The sequence below is a fragment of the Alexandromys fortis genome, unplaced genomic scaffold (genome assembly GCF_014885135.2).
Source record: "Alexandromys fortis isolate MF-2015 unplaced genomic scaffold, M_Fortis_MF-2015_v1.1 scaffold_55, whole genome shotgun sequence".
Lineage (NCBI taxonomy): Eukaryota > Metazoa > Chordata > Mammalia > Rodentia > Cricetidae > Alexandromys > Alexandromys fortis.
The window spans coordinates 3,957,546-3,975,909 of NW_026067936.1; the positions used below are offsets into that span (position 1 = coordinate 3,957,546).

Genomic DNA, 18,364 nt, shown 5'->3' on the forward strand with positions numbered 1-18,364 from the left:
ACGGTGGAGTTTGCTTGGAATCCAGTGCTTTGACTTGAGGCAGGAGGATCTGAGAGAGTTTTAGGCCAGTCTGAGCTACCTAGCAAGATCCCGTCTCGAAAACAAACAAAAGCAAAAACAAAATCGCCCCCTCACACACGTACAAAAGACAGGTTACAAGAAAAGGAAAAATCAGGTATGTTTTTAGACACGCACTCAATCCCCGTGCTAATCCAACCACTACTGTTTCATACATCCCCCTTAATTTTACTTCCTGTACAGTTAACAGCTCCCAGATGACCCAACTGGTTCCAGCTCCCCCTGAGACAAGGCTGAGGGTCCCTGCCTCAGAAGGATGTCATAAAGTTGAGATGATTTAATGTATGTAAGTGCCTAGAAGAAGGCCTGCTGTAAGTCTTAGCTATAATTACGACTTAGCCGGAATCAGAATGCATGGGCAGTTTTTTGCAGCCTATGGCACACGCCTTATAATCATCATACCACCAATTCCGATGGCTGCATGACATCCCACCCCCTGAGTACCCTACAAGTGACCCAGTCACAAGGTTCCTGACATGAAAATGGGGAAGACAAACCGTTCTAAGTATGTTACCAAATAGTCAAACAAGCCCACCTAACCTAAGTATTGATGGACTGGCATTTGAAGACCGAAGACGTAGGAAAACATTCACCTATATAATTAGTATTACGTAATTTCCCTAAGGATTTTTTTTTTTAACGGAAGAACTTAAAAATAACGTGATCAAAGTATATGTTCTGGAACTTATTGGGGATGTGAAGATCATCACTGAAGGCTTTATGGCTTTTATACCAGTGGGTGGGTGGGGACCCAGAGGCTCCTGGGATTAGCAGTGCCAGGGGGCACCACAGCTGATTTCGGTACATATGGATCAGGGTGCTTCTAAGCAGACAACAATTCTAAGCATTCTAAGCACCCTTATTAAAATATTTTCTAAGAATTAGAAATTTTTATTCAGCCGGGTGGTGGTGGCGCACGCCTTTAATCCCAGCACTTGGGAGGCAGAGGCAGGTAGATCTCCTAGTTTGAGGCCAGCCTGGTTTACAGAGCCAGTTCAGGGACAATCATGGCCACAAAAGAGACCCTGCCTCAAAAAAAAAAAAAAAAAAAACTCATTTTCAACACGTAAGCCTATCATTTCTAAAGTTATCTACTTATGAAGTTGATCGTATTTAAGATAGCCACAAATGGTACTACTGTATGATGAGACCTGGGACCTCAGCTCTTCCCGGGCTATAACGGCCACTCATGTATCACGTTTGGCCTGGCAAAGGAATTTATCATGACAGTGATGTCCCTCACAAAAAGAGTTTAAGGGTGGGAAAAGTAAGAGCCTAGTCTGATGCTCCCCCTCCCCACTCCCCCAACCCCATGCCTTGGCCAAGACAAAAGAAAACAAACTTCAGGGCCCAACATCAAAGACCATCCCATCCGCCCCTCACCCTGCACACAAATGAACTGTGCTCCCCTCTATGAGCTCCTGGCACGGGAGCAGAGAACCTGGGATTTATATTGTAATCACTGGCAAGTTCAAAGCGGGAAGAAAACATACCCAAAGAGTTTTATTTTAAAATCTCATCTCAATAACAAATGATCAGTAAAAGTGAAAAGTTCCATGCTGGTGCACTGCAGGTCACGGTCACTGACCAGGAGAGAACGGAGCTCTGAGAGGCCCCAGCCCTGAGCAAACACCCAGGACTCGGGCTGCTGTACCTGCCCTTCAAACCAGACATTCTTGGTGATAACAAGAGGCCTTTTTAGATAGACCAGGCTTTCTGGAAGTTCTAGTACCTCTGGAGGTTAGCTACATTCTTGATCTCAGAAGAACACACACAAATAAATGAAGCGTGCCGGGGGGCGGAGGGGGGGTGCACGCCTTTAACCCCAGCATTTGGGAGGCAGAGGTAGAGGATGTCTGTGAGTTCAAGCCCAGCCTGGTGTACTAAGTGAGTTCCTGGATAGCCAGGACTGTTATCCAGAGAAACCCTGTCTTGAAAACCCCAAAAGAAAGCAGAGGATCGTAGTGGCCCCATCTCTAGCAATACTTCCCTAAGGTTACTTGTAAATGCCTTCCCTTGGGGTATCTCAATGGCTGGCATCCAGGCAAGATCCTCACAGCTGCCTTTCTTCTTTCCAGGGCACATTCCTCATGTTCCCCAGCGACGCCCTGGAGACTCGGAGCCTTGGTTTTTCTTTACCAGACTATCAACACATTCCTTCAGGAAAAGAGGCTCTCTTGGCCAGGTGTGACGGTGCCCTCCAGTAACTCTAGTACAAAGGAGGCAGACACTGGAGGATGGAGGGCTGGAGGCCAGACTGGACTACGTGTTTCAAACCAACCCACTCGCCAAACAAACCAAAACCTTGAATGCCAACTACCTTGACCGCAGGTACCTCAGCTATGCGCTCTGCGAGCCACTCACTGGGGCTCAACAATGACCAAGTCCCTTATCACACAATAAACAAGACAGGAGTGGTCAGGTGAAAGCAGACACCTTAGGCATGGTTTTGGGGGGGGGGGGAGGCATGACCTCTGTCTGACTCAGGACACACTGTGGAGAACAAAGAGCCACTTGCTAATACAAGGCTTGGGCATAGTTTTGCTGGAGTTCAAAGGCCCTGAGATTTAGAGGCCTGCGCTGGATCCAGAACAAAAGGTCACGCTGGGAATTGCTTTAAGATGAAAAGATCAAATGGCCTCCTATTGCTGTCTTCCATCTCAGTCCTGAGCTCCCTGGCCCTCTGGAGCTAACCCAGAGCTAGCTGACCCGCTGGAGGAGAGAGGGAGACGCAGCACTCCCCAGGACAGAGTGCTTTAATGATCTAAGCAACTATATGTTGGAGTCCATGCCATTTTAACGAGTACACATACTGCTTTTAATATAATTATTATATTTCAAAGTTAATAGCTACAGTCCAAGTGACCTATCAGATACTACTTATAAAACTCTTCCTCGGATGGTAGCTATAGAAACACGGCAAAGGTCTTGTACAGAAGGGGACTTAGCAAGATGGCAAGGCCCAAGGCTTTTCAACGCTCGCCGTCTCGGATGTGAAACAGCTGGTTCGTTTACGCGGTCTTGGTTTTTGTACAGGGCTGCTCTCTCCACTGTTGTGTTATATTAGGTTTTCCTTGAAACCATGACATCATCAGCTTCGCAGAGCACACCAATGAAGTTACACCAGTCACACAATGCCACACTAGGCCTGCTCTGAAACAGCCATGTGGACGTACATGGCCACACCCTGCTTTCAACAGTGTGCCCGAGTCATTCATTTCAACAGAAGACTCAACTCACAAGTGGCACTGCCCAAAGTTGTCCTTGCCATGGTGACCTCACCCTGGTATCAGGGTGATTGCTGGGGTAAGAAAGCAGAACGATTTCCTGGTTCACTTTCAGCACGTCCCTCCCTTTATTTTACTTGTTTAATCTTATCACTTCCTCCCCCACACCCCCTACCATGAGGCAGAGCAATTATGCCTGTAAAATATTCCTGAAAGGACTCACTACTCCCCATCTCTGTAAGGATGGCCAGCACGCGGCTTCAATTATTGCAGCGGCCTTCCACTTCATCTGTGGGATTCCAGACTAGGCCATGTTCAAACTGGGTCACACCATCCTGCATTTAACACTTGGTGGCTTCCTATTTCTTTCAAGCTAAGCTATTCCTTTCTCTTTCCTCTTATCCTACTACACAATCAGTCCTCCAGCTTCCTAGAAACACCTGCCTGCTTGCCTCTGAGCCCATGCCTAGTACCCCTTGGGTTCCTCTTGATTCTTTCTCAGCCTGCCCCAGGGGCCATCTTATTCACTAACATTCATAGCTGGGGATACAGCTCAGTAGTACAGCACATGCCAGGCATGCAGAAAGCACTGAGTTTAATCCTAGCACCATGTGCATAAAACAAAGGCTTACCTGTTATTCTGTTATGAGCTAGGCTCTTGCTACACAGTCCAGGCTAGCCTTGAGTTCTCCGGCTCAAGCAACCTTCCTGCCTCGGCCTCCCTAGTAACTAATTTCCTTTTATTTGTGTTATGCATGTGGGTGTATTGCCTGCGTGCACGTAAGAGCACTATGTCCATGCAGTATCCTCGAAGGACAGAGAACATCAAATCCCCTGGAACTGGAGCTACAGACAGCTGTGAGCTGCCAAGTGGGTGCTGGGGATGGAACCCAGATCCTCTAAAGGGGAGTCAGTGCTCTTAACTGCTGAACCACCTCTCTAGCCCTGTTCTTTTTTTTTTTTAATAAATCTTTTTTCTAAGACGTATTTTTTATTTTGATTCTATGTGTGTGGGTTTTTTTGTTGTTTTGTTTTGCTCACACGGGTGCAGGCAGTGTCCTTAGAGGCCAGAAGAGAGCGTCAGCAACCCTGGAACCACATGGGTGCAGGGAATCGAACCCAAGTCCTCTGAAAGAGCAGGCAATGCTCTTAACTGCCAGGCGTCTGTCCAGTGCCAGTCTTTGGTTCCTGATAGCTTGTGCTTTCGCTCTCCATGACTGAGCACAATACAGTATTTCTTTCTTGTGTTCCTTTGTTTATGATCCACTTCCCAACAAGGTTCTCAACTTCCTGAAAGCAAGCACCATGCCCCTCTGGCACTTTATACCCAGCATCTGGCACACAACGGTCCTAAAAAGCACTTTGGGCTCAGCTGGTAAAGTGCCTGCCAGGCATGAATAAGAGCCCAAGTTCGGATCCCTGCACAATAGAGAGTAGTATTGAGATCACCTGATGTCAGTCTCCGGCCTCTACACGCACCCTTGCACATACAGCAAGCACACCCACACACATGAGCCATGCACACAAGCCTAACACACGTACACACAAAGTATTTTAGATGGTTGGGAATAGAGTTCAGTGGCTTGGAGCAGGCCCTGAGTTCAATTCCTAGCATCAGGGGGGGGAAAATCAATATTTATTAAAAGAACGGATATACTTTAGAGATGAGAAGGGGGTGGAGCAGGTAGAACTTCCTCTACTCTTACTGAACGTCTGACACAAGAAATCACAAGTAATGCCATCATCACCTAGTGACACCTTTGATGTGGTCCCCTCCTGTGGTCATTTCATCCCATAGCCAAGATGAGGGAGGGGTGTTTGTCACAGATCTACAGAGAGCCAGGAGTAGGAGGCACCCCTGCTGCCTGGGAGATGAATGGTTCCAGGAAGGCCCAACGTTATCTTTAAGGGAAATTCTAGAAAGAAGGAGGGGTGAATAGTAACCAGTAACAATATTGCTTAAAATTTCCACCCTGCTATAAAACAATTTAAACACGCACAAGAAGCCCAAAGCACACCTCCAACGGCTTCCTTGTGACTTCAAGACCTCGATGGTCATCTAAGCCACTCCACACTTCAGTCTCTCTGAAAAACAACTCCTCAGCTCATTTCCGGTAGTCCAGACTTTTCCACGGGTGGCTATTTCGGCATCTCACTATCTTTTACAACTTTTCAAACCATCTAACCGCTACAGTATCCAAACACTTTCTTTCATAGGCAGGCATCGGAGTCTCAGCTGATACAGGAAATGGCCCCTCCACCATTCCCTCCTCTCTCAACCGAAGATTAAGGCAATCCTAAATCTTATGGCGTTTACTTGCATAACGGCCCTACTTTAAGAGATTATTTCCCAAATTTTGTTGCTCTCAGCCCCTTAAGAAGGTTTGTCTGTTTTTGTTTTAAGCCAATCTACTACGGGAGACAAGAAAGCTGGGCTGAGGGTCTTACACGATGCTTACCTAACCATACTTTGGATTCATGTCTGCTGTTGTCGGGGTACTTAACTGGCTCCTAGTTAACCAACATCCACTGAAATATCAGGTCTTTAACACATATCAGAGTAAAATCAATTCCTTTTTACTATTCCTAAACTGAAGGATATACATTCCCTGTTACTAAATGTATCCTGCCTATATATTAGGCTGCCCAATATAGTAGGCTACTTTAAAAGTGTGTATCATCACACTAAACTTAGGACAGCAAATTCAGAATCGTGATAAAAAGCATATTCTCTTGTCTGCAGATAAATTTGCTGTATAGGGGTTTGTCAAGAGAATGATTCGTAAATTGGCTCTTAACATAATGGACCGCAAATTTCTGTGTCTGAAACAAAAAAAAAAACTACCCTTTGTTCAGTAACTGTTTTGCTACATACATACACACACACACAAAAAAAAAAAACATACACACACACAGAGAGAGCAGACCAAGATTTTAGCTTTTTGTTTTACATATAAGGTGGAATCAAACCATTAATAACCCTTTCTGTTAAAACTGACACCTCTCAGGCTATATCTTATTTTTAACTCTGAGCTACCTGGGGCATCTTGGAATTATTATTCCAGGGATCAGATAGGCTTAACCAGAAGCTAGGAAAGCCCCAGAAAGGGGCAGACGGAAACTTTGCAGTATCACCTTCTTGTTGAAAAGCAAAGACAGTCCGTGGCAGTTATAAAAACCCACAAAGTAAGCACAATTTCCCGGCTAGTCAATATTGTGACTAAGTGGTAACCCGCTCATGTGACAGAAACAGGAACAACCATGTAGGCTTAGGGGATTACCTTGGAGAAAATGAGAGAAAACGATACAGAGATGAAGGAGAGCTTAAGGAGGTTTTCGTCCCTCACACAGCAGTGCAGGACCTTTTGAACCTTCACACTGGCTTCATTCTCCCAGGAAGCTGCAGCCCTTTCCAAACATCAATTAAGGGTAGCAGCATGCTCCATTTGTAAATAGGGAAGCTGGGGTGTTTAGAGCCTGAGCAACCCAACTGTGAGTCAGGACCAAGGAGATGTGAGCCCAGGAGTCTGGAAACCCCATCTCTGGCAGGGAAGTGTAATCTATCTTGCAAGGGCATGAAACTGTCATATAAGAAACAGATAGCAAACAGAGACGTGAACATTCATCTTGGAAAGGGGCAATATGAAGAAGAGTCAACAGACAACAACTCAAGCCCCTCAAATGCCATTTAATCAAGATGGCAAATAAGGATGGCTTCCGCGCCACAGGCACGGTACGGTGTGTAAGTGGTTGCTTTGGGATACCCCATGCAGCCTCACATCAAAGCTCTCCTTTTTTGAGTTCAGCAATGCCTATTCATCTGTGGCCACAAAAACGAATCCGGTATTTCAACTGGACTCATGCATGCTGAAGCTGAACTGCCCTCTCCTGGAAACTGCAGGTGCTCTGGCTCCTCCTGCCCCACCCCAAGGAAAAGTTAAAACACTGTATGTCTCAAGTACTGGGGCTGAACAGGTGCTTTCTCATAAACAAGCCAAGTAACCAGTTAGGCGAACCTAAGCTTTCTTCGGTACATGAGATGAACGGAATCAAATGCTCCACCGGCTAAGCTGCCCCTTCCGAAAACCAGTGAACAAGAACAAATAAATCCGTAAGTCTTTAAAGTGAACTGGGGTTTACCCAGCTTTTCCTGCAGAATTAGGACGCCCTCCCTGTCAATCCCTTCAACTGAGGAGCAAGAGGTGGGTGAGTGAGTAGCCACCTACCGGGAATTTGATCCAGACAGACTTTACCCAACTCCAGAGCGCCACAATGCTCGCTTCTACTGATCTTGGGGCCATCACCTACCACTAACTAGAATCCCCCCACACACACACACACATACACACACGCCGAGAAAAACACCAAATTGTTTTAGACTTCATGCTGAGGGACAGTTCCAGGTGGCAATGTGAGTCAGCAATCACCAGACTGGTGGGGTATTTTTTTTTTTTGGTCTTATTTTGCCCCCCCCCATTGTTTTCCCCACGCCTCCTCTTAGCCATCCGCCCAGCAATCGTTCAGCTCTGCGGTGTTGGGGCTTTCATTCCAATTAGTTTTCTCTGGTCCTTGCCCCAAGGGTTTTCAGCTCTAAACGTCAAGCTTAACAAAATACCCAGGGGCCTTCCACCTAAGTTAACGCAGCAGCATGTCAGGCGCACACTACCCAACCTAATAGGAATTCTCCTACCCGCATATTGTTTCAATTCATCAAAAATTCATCTAGTGCTTATCTGTGTACTGTGCATTTCGTGGCGCCCAGAGGATTCAAAACCTCTCCTGCCTTCCAAAAGCTCCCCATCCTGGGAGAACTGGGACGTGACACCCGGACGAGAAGCTGGGTTAGGTGAGACTTGCGGGCGAAGCCATCGCGCGGTGGCTGCCCCGCTCGCCCCCCAGGAGCAGCACCGCCCCAGAGCCCTTACGCCCCTCGATGCCCCACGCCAACTCACTGTGTCTTCCTGCGGCGCTGGTCCTGGTGCAGCTCCCGCAGGTCCACCTCGGCGCGACCCAGGAACTTATCGAGCCCGAGCAGCGCGCGGTGCAGGACGGTGAGCTGCAGGGTGGCGGCAGCGGCGGGCGCGGCCCCCGAGGACAGCAGAGGCGGCAGTTCGAAGGTGGCCTCCTCGCGCCACACGGGCGCGCCCAGGCTGCGCTCCGACACCGACGTGGCGTACTTCTCCTTGCCCACCTGGATCACCGCGTACGCATCGCTCGTGCCCCCGGGACCCTTGGCCCGCAGGCCCCGCGCCTGTAGCACCGTCACCTGCACGTGTGTAGGGGACCACATGGTCCCCAGACCCCGGCCCGCTGAGGCCCCCAGAGACATGGTGGCCGACCGCCGCTCCCAGCTGGGAGGCCACAAGGTAGCCGCGGCGTCGGTATGAACCGCCCACCCGGCTCCCTGGCCGCTTTAAGGCTTCCGGTCACGCCCCCGCCACGCCCCCGCGCCCACGCGCCACCTGCCGGAGGGGGGCCAGAGCGGGGCGGGACCTGGAGAAGGCGGGGACCTAAAGGTCACGTGGGCTCGCGCTTGCTGAAGCTTTTGGATCTGTGAGGTAGCGATGCTAGATGGGGTCCTCAGCTGCCTGGAGTCCATAGGATGCAACGGAAACTAGGCGGAAACTCTGGCTTGGAAATCATGATTAATTACTAAGCGTGCACCAGCAAACCGCAGGTGTGTGACCTTGTGTAGATCACTTAAAACTTTGCCTCAGTTTCCTCATGTGAAACAAGGCGACGCTCATCGCTTGGACTGCTGTAAAGAAAGTGATACATTTAAGTTTTCGGCACAGTTGCGTGCGCGTGGGGAGGGTTCCGAAAGTGTCCAGGATAAACGGGACGATGGCAAGCACTGCTCCTCTTGCCCCGGTCCCCTGGGTACTGCTCTAGCGGAAGATAGGCACCAGGGACGGTAGAAGGATGTTATTTGGGCCTGCGAAGGGGAACGGGAATGGAGGGTAAGTGATAGGCCGGCCTGTGCCACCTTCCCTCACCAAATAAGGTGAGGCTCGGTTAGGAAGAGCAAGAAGGGGGAACTGGAAATGGGTTTGCCAAACTAATCCCCTCGGTTCCCCATTTCTTCCTACTTAGCCTCTTGCGTCTGTCCCTGGGCTCCATCTCTGCCCTCCCACCCGACTTTCTTGTTCCCGGTGACTAGTAGATTGGTGACTTCCCTGTGTGTTTCAGGGCATCATCCTTCCAAGGCTGAAGTCTCCTGTGGCGTGGCGAGTCTTCAGTCTGTAAATGGAGCTCTGAAGGCGTTTAGGTCTTAGGATTTAGGAAAGGTTCAGGGAAGAAAAAAAATGTGACACTTCCAAGTGTCCTGCATTAAAGCTGGGACTAGAACCCTGGTGTCCTGCCTCCCGTGCTAGAATTTACTGCTCCTCTTGCTCTACCACATTCTCAGGATACCAGGTCCACCAAGGTCCCCAGGTTTCCCTCCCCCTCCTCTGGGTGCCTGCCCATGCCCGTCGACCTGTCAATAGCATTCCTAACATCTGGAACCCCTGCAGCGTTGCATCACCACCAGCTGCATTAATTTCTCACTTAGAGACCTGAAGGCATTCCTCTTTGGGTCCCACCCCTCTGTTTTCCTTGACTTCTGGATAAACAAGCCTGCAGCCCAGACAGTTTCTCTCCCTCCAGGCCTGAGCTGCTTCCATTGTCTTTTTGACTGTCCTAGCTACCCAAGCAAACACTCCCCACTGCTTCACAAAGATTTCTCCAAGGTTTGTAGCCACCTAGGAGGCAGGTGACTTCTTCAACTCCCTTCTTTCTCAGTCTTTAGGCAAGGGGAGGGTGATGATGGCGGTGGCGGCAGCAGCAGCGGCGGCAAAAATAAGAAAGACCATAAGACTGCCAAGATAGCAAGGTCATGCAGATTATCAACACCGGTCTTGGGAATTTATACCCAGAGGTGAGCTAGCCTCTGGAGAACTGAGAGCGTTAGCATCCTTAAAGTGTGTCCAGACAGCTGTGACAGGGAAGAACTTGCAGGTGACAGCCATTTGCCTTCATTCATTTCTCCCTGGAGACTCTTTCCCTGTGCCATCTGCCTGCCCCTTGCCCATCCTCGCTGTTTATACTCAATTGGCTGTCCTGCTTCTTCAGTGCCCCCCAGCTAGACAACGTCTAGGTCTGGCACCCACTTTGGCTCTGGGAGGGAGTTTTCAACTCTGATTTCCTCCAAAATTATTGAGGCTAGAGAGATAGCACAGCAGTTGAGAACACTTCTTGTTCTTCCGGATGACCCAGGTGTGATTCCCAGCACCCGCACGGCAGCTCACAACTCTCTGAGGTTCAAGAGGATCTGATAGCCTCTTCTGGCCTCTACAGGGACCAGACGTGTATGTGGTACACAGACATACACGCAGGCAAAACACCCATACACATAAAACAAAAATAATTTTAAACATTTATTTTTTTACTGTATATTGGTTTATTTACTTATTTTTAAGGAAAACAAGGTATCTGCATGTATAGCAGCAGGCTGACCTCAAACTTCTCTTTGTCCTGTCTTGCCCTCTGAGGGTGGAGATTACAGACATGGGCCATGTTGCTCAGCTCCCACACTCTTTTTTTATTTCTATTATTTATTTATTTATTTATTTATTTATTTATTTATTTATTTATTTTTGCTACTTCCACAAGGGAGAGAACAGGGATTAAACCAGAGCTGGGCAGTTTCTCAGGGTGAGCAGGGAGCAGGGGACAGCATCTCTTCACTCATGACAGGGATAAGGAGAGTGAGGTGGAACTAGGGCTGTGAAATCTTGAGCATTCGTGACCTTGTGTGTTTGGGTTTCTGTCACACAGAGGCGGACTAAACAGGGTTGGCAGGATCGGGGAGGGCAGTGCCACCTCACCACCCCACAGGTAAGGCGCTTTTTCTCTGACAGTGGACTCCCAGCAGGGGCCAAGTGAGCTGCCTGGGGCTAGGCTCAGTCAGCTCAGGGAGGGAAATGGACCTTCTTCAATAAAAAGGGAATAGGACGTTTTCTAGTAAGTCAGTTGCAGACCTACAGGGTCGTTATTTTCCTCTTATTCTTGGGACCTCAGCACACTGTCCCCAAGACTCAGTGACTGAGTGAGAATGTATCTGCTCCCATTTTGACAACACTGTAACCTGACTAGGGATACCCAGGCACACTGGCAAGGGCTGCGGCAAGGCTGACAGACTAGGGGCTCTGACTGCCCACCGCCTGCAGCGCCACCCCTAGGCAGCTGGTTATCCTAAAGGCAGGCCAACTACCTTCCCCGGCCATCGGGAATGTTTGTAAATACCTCCGGGGTGGAGAGGGAGAGAGAACAGCTCTTCCGCCCACTCTGACCCGCCTACTCCTGGGTCCAACTGAAAGAGGAAGAGTTTCAGTCAACCCTGAGCACACAGACAAGGTGCCCGGCAGGTTAGACTGGACAGGCAGGGCAGCAGCTGTCCTCCTGCGATAGAAGCAAAGCACAGCCAGCTGCAGGAAGGCTCGGGGCCTCTCTACGGGCAGGGACCAGGATGGGCTACGATCAGGAATGCAGATTTGTAGTGGCCAGCCCGCAGCTTCCTCCTCCAAGATGAGGGAGGAGAGAGGAACTATTCAAGCAAAGGGACAGTCACCGCCCTCCCAGTTGCCAATCACTATCACAAGAAGGTTTAAGTCAAAAAAAAAAAAAAAAAAAAGAGAGAGAGAGAGAGAGAGAGAGAGAGAGATGTCTATGGAGTTTAGGTGGCTGAGGTGGCAGTCCAGGGAGGGGCTGGGAGAGTCTGGTAATGGTGGCTGCCCGTTCTCATTCTTCCCCGAAGATTCCAGGGTGTGGTGGTGACAGACTTCCACCCAGAGTGATTCATTCACCCAGCACTGGTAAATAGCTGGCCAGCCTCTTGTGTCCAGCTGCCTTGGCACCTGCCCACTAGGCTGCCTGTGACTGCCTGCCTTCTGTTGTGAAGGTTTGAGGAATGTGTGGGTTGGTTTTTTGGTTTTGGTTTTTTTATTTGTTTGGTTGGTTTGGTTTTGGTTTTGGTTTTTGAGACAGGATTTCACCTTGTAGCCCTGTCTGCGTGGTTGTCATGGTTCTCTGTAGACCAGGTTGGCCTCGAACCCACAGAGATCTGCCTGCCTCTGCCTCCTGAATTCTGGGATTGAAGGTATTAGCCACAACCACTCAGAGCTGGGTTTTTTTTTTTTTTTTTTTGTCGACTTGACAAAAACCTAGATATATCTGGGACGAGGGACTCTCCACTGAGAAAATGCCTCCATCAGACTGGCCTGTAGGCATGTCTGTGAAGCATTTTCTTGATTAATGATTGACGTGAGAGGTCCAGCCCATAGAGATGGTGCCAGCCCTGGGTAGGCAGGCCTGGGTTGTTTGAGCAAGTCAGTAAGCAGCACTCCTCCATGTCCTCTGCTTCAGTGCCTGCCTTGAAGCCCTGGCCTGACTTCCCTGGGTGATTGTCTATAAGCTGTAAAATGGAAATAAATCCCCCAGTTGTTTTAGACGTGGCGTTTATCACAGCAATCGAAAGCTAACTATGATGCAGAAGAAACCAGAGTCTCTCGGGCTGACTCACTGAGGGATGAGGAAGTGCAGATCTCCCACATCAGGGTCTCTTTCCATTGCCCTGCTTGGCTTAGTGGTGGAGCCCTTGTCTGCTGTCCATGAAGTACTGCACAGTACTACCAAGAAGAAGAAACAACCCCTCCCCTCCAAAAAAATTTTTTTTTGAAATAAAAAACTGGCAGAAGCCGATAGAGATAATGCCCATAGGTCTTTTTTGTAAGCTTGATGCTATTGCCTTTATTTAACAAGGCTATGTCATAGATTACATGAAGGTGTTGTCAAGACCTCTCAGAGAAAGCTTTAGACTCCTCTATAATGCCAAGGCCAGGCCATAAGACAAATGTGCCCCCTCTTCCGCCCGTTACCCACAAAGACTTCCCTGCATCTCCTGTTTCCTACTCTGTCTCTTGGCACTTTGATGGAACACTGTTTTATTCCGTTGTACACCGGAAATAGGCATCTCACCGCTGCAGCACCATTTCCGGCTAGCTAGGTCTTTCTTCCAGTTTCTTTTCAGTAGAAAGCGCCCAAGTAGAAGAGATATAAATGATTCTCAAACACGCATCCAGCCATTAAATCTCTGCAACTGCCACAGCATTACCCTGTACAAACACTTTTTTAATTCGGCGTTTATTTATTTATTCTTATTATAAAAGTAAAGCGGGGTATGTGTCAGGAGTAGAACACGGGGCCGCAGAGGAGTGCGTATTCTTTATTTCTAGCTGCAAGCCCCACTTGAATCTTCTAGAGCCATTTGTGGCATAAGAGGGAAGGCAGAAGTTTTGCAGACCAAACCCCTTGAGTTGTCCCATCAAATGCCACCCCTGAGGGGCTTGTTCCCTTTCCAGCCTCTTCTACATCGGCCACTAGCATTTATTCTTGCATCTGCCGGGAGCCCTGGGCATAGTCCTCTGCATGGCAGAGCTGGCCAAGGGTCAGGTGTGGATTGTCTTACCTCCTGTTGACTCCTCTTCTCTTTGGATGCCACTGTACGTGTAGGCGTATGTTAACCTTTAACCCGAGGATAACCCTCATCCGAATAGTCCTTCATATGAGTCCACTTTGGGGAAATGCTTCCCTCTTCCCTCTCCTAGGAAGTATACCTCTCCTGATATGTACGCTATTCCTGGAAAGACGTTCTCTCAAACACCCCCACTTCACGTGGCAGCAAGCTCTCATCAGTTAAAGTCGGCGACACTGAAGTCTTCTGGAACAATCAAGATAGCCAGAGAAGGGTATAGATCAGGGAAGGGGTAGAGACTTGCCTTCTCCACGTGCAGTGCTAACTCTTCCTTCCCCAACACACAGGGCGGAGGGTGGAGCATGGGTGTGAAGCGGAGGGAGACCTCACAGACAGAAAAGGAGAAACCAGGAGAAAGAGGCTGAGATCCGAGCAATTGATTGCTGAGGTTGGGATGGGGAAGGTCTCCTGTTGTGTATTGTATCTTCAAACTCAAGCATTCCCTCCTGGAGGGAGGCTTATGAGAGTCTGCAAGGTTCAGCAATTTGTGAGGCTCAAGAAGGTCAGAAAGCTACAAGGTCCATAAGGCCCACTGCCAAGTTATTAAAGCAGTCACGGGGCTGGGGGAGAGGAGAGTCCTGGGGAACTCCTGGGATGAAGCTGTCCTGAGTGCAGTGGCCTTTTTGTGACCCAATTGCCTTTGAGTCATTCATTCTCTTCTAAGTGACCCCTGGTAGGTAACACCAGTCAGCTCATTGATTCACCAAAGCTAGGTTTGGCAGAGTCTTTTTTTTTTTTTTTTCGGTGCTCTATCTAAGGCTTAGTCATATAACATCCCTGCCCAAGCCCATGTGTTAACATCTTAGTCTCCAGCAGCCCAGCAGCTAGTGTGAGGTGGCATTACCTCTAAGAGGTGGGCAGTAATGGGAGATCATAGGAGGGGGCATCCTGGAGGGACTGCCAGGACCCCAGCCTCTTCTGCCATCTCTCTTTTGCATCTATCTCGTCTTGAGATGAGGGTTTTCTTTGCCTCACATCCCCACTGTGGTGAGCTACTTTACTAGTGGTTCAAAAGCCATGGACTGACCAATAAGGAAACATCTGAAACTACCAGCCAAAATGAGCCTATCCTCTTTTTAAGTTAATTGTCTCAGATCCTTTGTTACAGCAATGGAAAACTGACATATGTATCTGCAAACTGGAAGTTGACGGAGACATGGAATAAAATTTTACCCAGAGGTCCTAGAATGGGTTCAGCACTACTGATACCCTGCCTGGCTTTAGAGCGCTAATCTCCTGAACACCAGGGAGAGAATACATCGCTTTGTTTTTAAGTTACTAAGCCTGTAGTATGTTTTTATAGCAGTCAAAGGATATGAATACAAGATTTTTAGGAATAAAATGATTGGACTGGAGAGATGGATCAGAGGTTAAGAGCACAGACTGTTTTTTCCAGAGGTCTTGAGTTCAATTCCTGGCAACCACATTCGGCTCACAACCACCTGTAATGAGATCCGGTGCTTCCTTCTGTCATACAGACATATATGCAGCAGAGCACTGTATACAAAATAAATAAAAATTAAAAAAAATGGAATAAAATGATTATACATCTTCCCATGGCTGAGCGCATACACACAGACATTTACCCACACCCAGGAATGGAATTGCTAGGTCATGGGGTAAGTATATGTTTGTCACTAAGAGCTATTGCCAAATAGTTTTCCAAAGAGGCTACGCCAATTCATACTCCCACCAATGTTTGAAAGACTCAGTTTTCCCACAGTCGTGTCCATCTTTTACTATCGATATATTTTAAAGAAGTGTTATCTTTCTGTGGGCCGAGCAGTGGTTTCAATTTATAATTCCCAAATATGTAATGATCTTCTTCCTTTTCTTTCTCTTTCTGCCACATGGGCAAGGTCTTTGTGATGTATTTGTGCATATCTTTTAGTATACCCTTTCTTTTCCTGGTTTCTGTCTAATGTTTTTCTATCTATGGTGACAGAAGGCGGAGGCAGGAGGAGCATGGAGTTGAGGCAACCTGTGCTACATAGTAATTCAAGGCCAACCTGGGCAATGGAAGGAGATCCAACTTAAAAGGAAAGTAAGACAAGGCAATATTATACACACTATCTTCTCATGCTCTGAAGCTCTCGTCTACACTCCGGCATTGTTTTTTTGTTTGTTATTTTTTTTATTATTATTTATTTATTTATTTATTTATTTTTAGTTTTTCGAGACAGGGTTTCTCTGTAGCTTTGGTTCCTGTCCTGGCACTAGCTCTTGTAGACCAGGCTGGCCTCGAACTCACAGAGATCCGCCTGCCCGAGTGCTGGGATTAAAGGCGTGCGCCACCACCGCCAGGCGACACTCAGCGGCATTGTTTGCAGAGAAGAAGCTCCTCAGTGTAACTAAATGCAACTTGAGTTATCACTGGAGGACCTCTGTGAGTTCATCCTTGGGTACATTACAACTTCCAGGACACCCAAGGCTACACACGGGGAACCTGTCTCCAAACAAAACTAATAACACGTACACACACAGGGTAACACGCACACACCCATATAAATTAATGTAATTTTACAAATTGAAGAAAAAAAGAAGAGAATTTGAGAAAAAAAATCCAGGTGGCTTGCTAATCTAAATGGGGAAAGGAAATCTATAAATACTTCATTGGAAAAAGAAGATATTCATAACTTTGAGACTACAAAGAATTTTTAGACATGGCACAAAGCACTAATTATGAAAGAAAAGATTGATAACTCAACTTCCCAGTGCTGGGGTTAAAGACATGCCACAACATGACCCAGCCTTTTTCTCTGACCCATCCCTGCTTTTTTGGTTTGGTTTTTTGAGACAGGGTTTCTCTGTGTAGCCTTGGCTATCCTGGAACTCAATCTGTAGATCAGGCTGACATGGAGCTCAGAGATCCTTCTGCCTCTACTTCGACAGTACTGGGTTTAAAGGCCTGAGCATCTCTGTCTTTTAATATCTGTTCTCTCAAGGAACAGATTACCATTAGAAAATGGACAAACTCTATGAGTTTTTTTTAGGGGTGATATTTTATTTATTCTGCTTTCATATATTTCATCCTGGCTGCAGTTTCCCTCGGTCCTGTCCTCCCAGGTCTGCCTGGCGCATGCGCATCATGACCCACTTCACTTCTGACAGCCGGTTCCGCGGGCCCTTACAGTTGCAAACTTCTCTGTGGTGTTGCCTGCCTTCTTTGGGGAAATCGCCAGGTTGAGAACTTCCCGTACCTCTCTAAAAGCTTGAGGAGGACATCTCTGGAGTAGCCATCTTGGGACTGATCCTCCCTCCTTACATTTCCGCTTGAGCTTTAGTTTGGGGGTTCCCCTGCCTTCAATATTTTCTCTTCTTCCCTCTCGGCCTCTGCTCTCGGTCCTGGCGGATTGGCTCCTGCACCAGCCTTTGCTGTGCCTCCAACTGACGGGAACCCTCTTCTCGAAGGCATGGCAATCTCCTGCTCTCGTGTTGTGGCTCTGACTCTCCTCCCTTTCCTCACTCCCCTGGGCCCAGGCCTGCCGCTCCCGGGCCTCCACCAGATCAAGGTTCACTTTCTTCCTTTTCTCATCAAGTCTCTGGGTCCTCTCTGCTCCCTGCACCTTGGCATGTCTCTTTTTGTCGTATGCAGCCCGGGCTGCAGCATCAGTAAGAACCTCCGAGGCCCTGGAAAGCTGGTGGAAGAGTAAGTTCCGTTGCTCTGGGGTTATCTGTGTTTTTGTCTGGGTGGCAGGACAGCGTTCTTCGCCTGTATGCTTTCTTCATCTTTTTGTCTTGCTTTCTCCTCAGTGCCAAGCAGCCCATACAGATCCATCTGTCAGAGCTCTTTAGTTACGGCCATGGTTCTAGCCTGACCGAATTTGTTTTAGTCAGGATTCTCTATTGTCACAGAATTGACGGAACCAATCTCTCTCTATCTCTATATAGATATATATGGATATATACACATATGCCCATATATAGATAGATATGTAGATATGTATTTCCATATTTATGAAAATCTATTGAGATGGGCTACAGGCAGTCTACCAATGGTTAGTTATGAATCAAAGTTCAAGAATCTAGGTGCTGCTCAGTCCCAGGAGGCTGGGTGCTTCAGCTGGTCTGCTGGAATCTTGAAGAAGGAATGGCTGGGCTGAGCGAGGTTCCATCGTCTTAATGTGGTGTTCCAACAGAGGGTGTGGCCCAGATTAAAGGTGTGCCTTCCTGCTTTGAGGTCTGGATTAAAGGTGTGTGTGTGTGTGTGTGTGTGTGTGTCATCCAGCCTCAAGGTCCAAATTAAAAGTCTTCCTGCCTCACTACAGGTGGTGGTGGCAGCGGTGCAAAAGCCTTTAATCCCAGCAGTTGGGAGGTAGAGGCTGGTGAATCTTTGTGAGTTCAAGGTCAGCCTGGTCTACAAGAGCTAGCTACTGGACAACTAGGGCTATTACACAGAGAAACCCTGTCTCAGGAAAAAAAAAAAAAAACGGTCTGGATCACAAGCATGCCCTCCATGTCTAGATTATAGTTCATCCCAGATATA

At 48.0% G+C, this 18,364-nt stretch overlaps 1 protein-coding gene and 1 pseudogene across 3 annotated transcripts in view; both read right to left on the reverse strand.

Annotated features, from left to right (window-relative positions):
• Rab11fip1 (RAB11 family interacting protein 1) overlaps positions 1-8,715 on the reverse strand; it is a 30,688-nt gene extending 21,973 nt beyond the window's left edge. For 2 of the 3 annotated variants that reach the window (XM_050146756.1, XM_050146755.1), the window contains exon 1: positions 8,258-8,715. In XM_050146756.1, the coding sequence (XP_050002713.1) occupies positions 8,258-8,634 (377 nt within the window). In that variant the 5' untranslated portion in view covers positions 8,635-8,715. The remainder of the gene's footprint in view (positions 1-8,257) is intronic. The other variant, XM_050146757.1, reaches the window with a different exon arrangement.
• Positions 8,716-16,930: 8,215 nt separating this feature from the next.
• On the reverse strand, positions 16,931-17,683 carry LOC126504382 (dnaJ homolog subfamily C member 17-like; annotated as a pseudogene).
• Between the last annotated feature and the right edge of the window lie 681 nt (positions 17,684-18,364).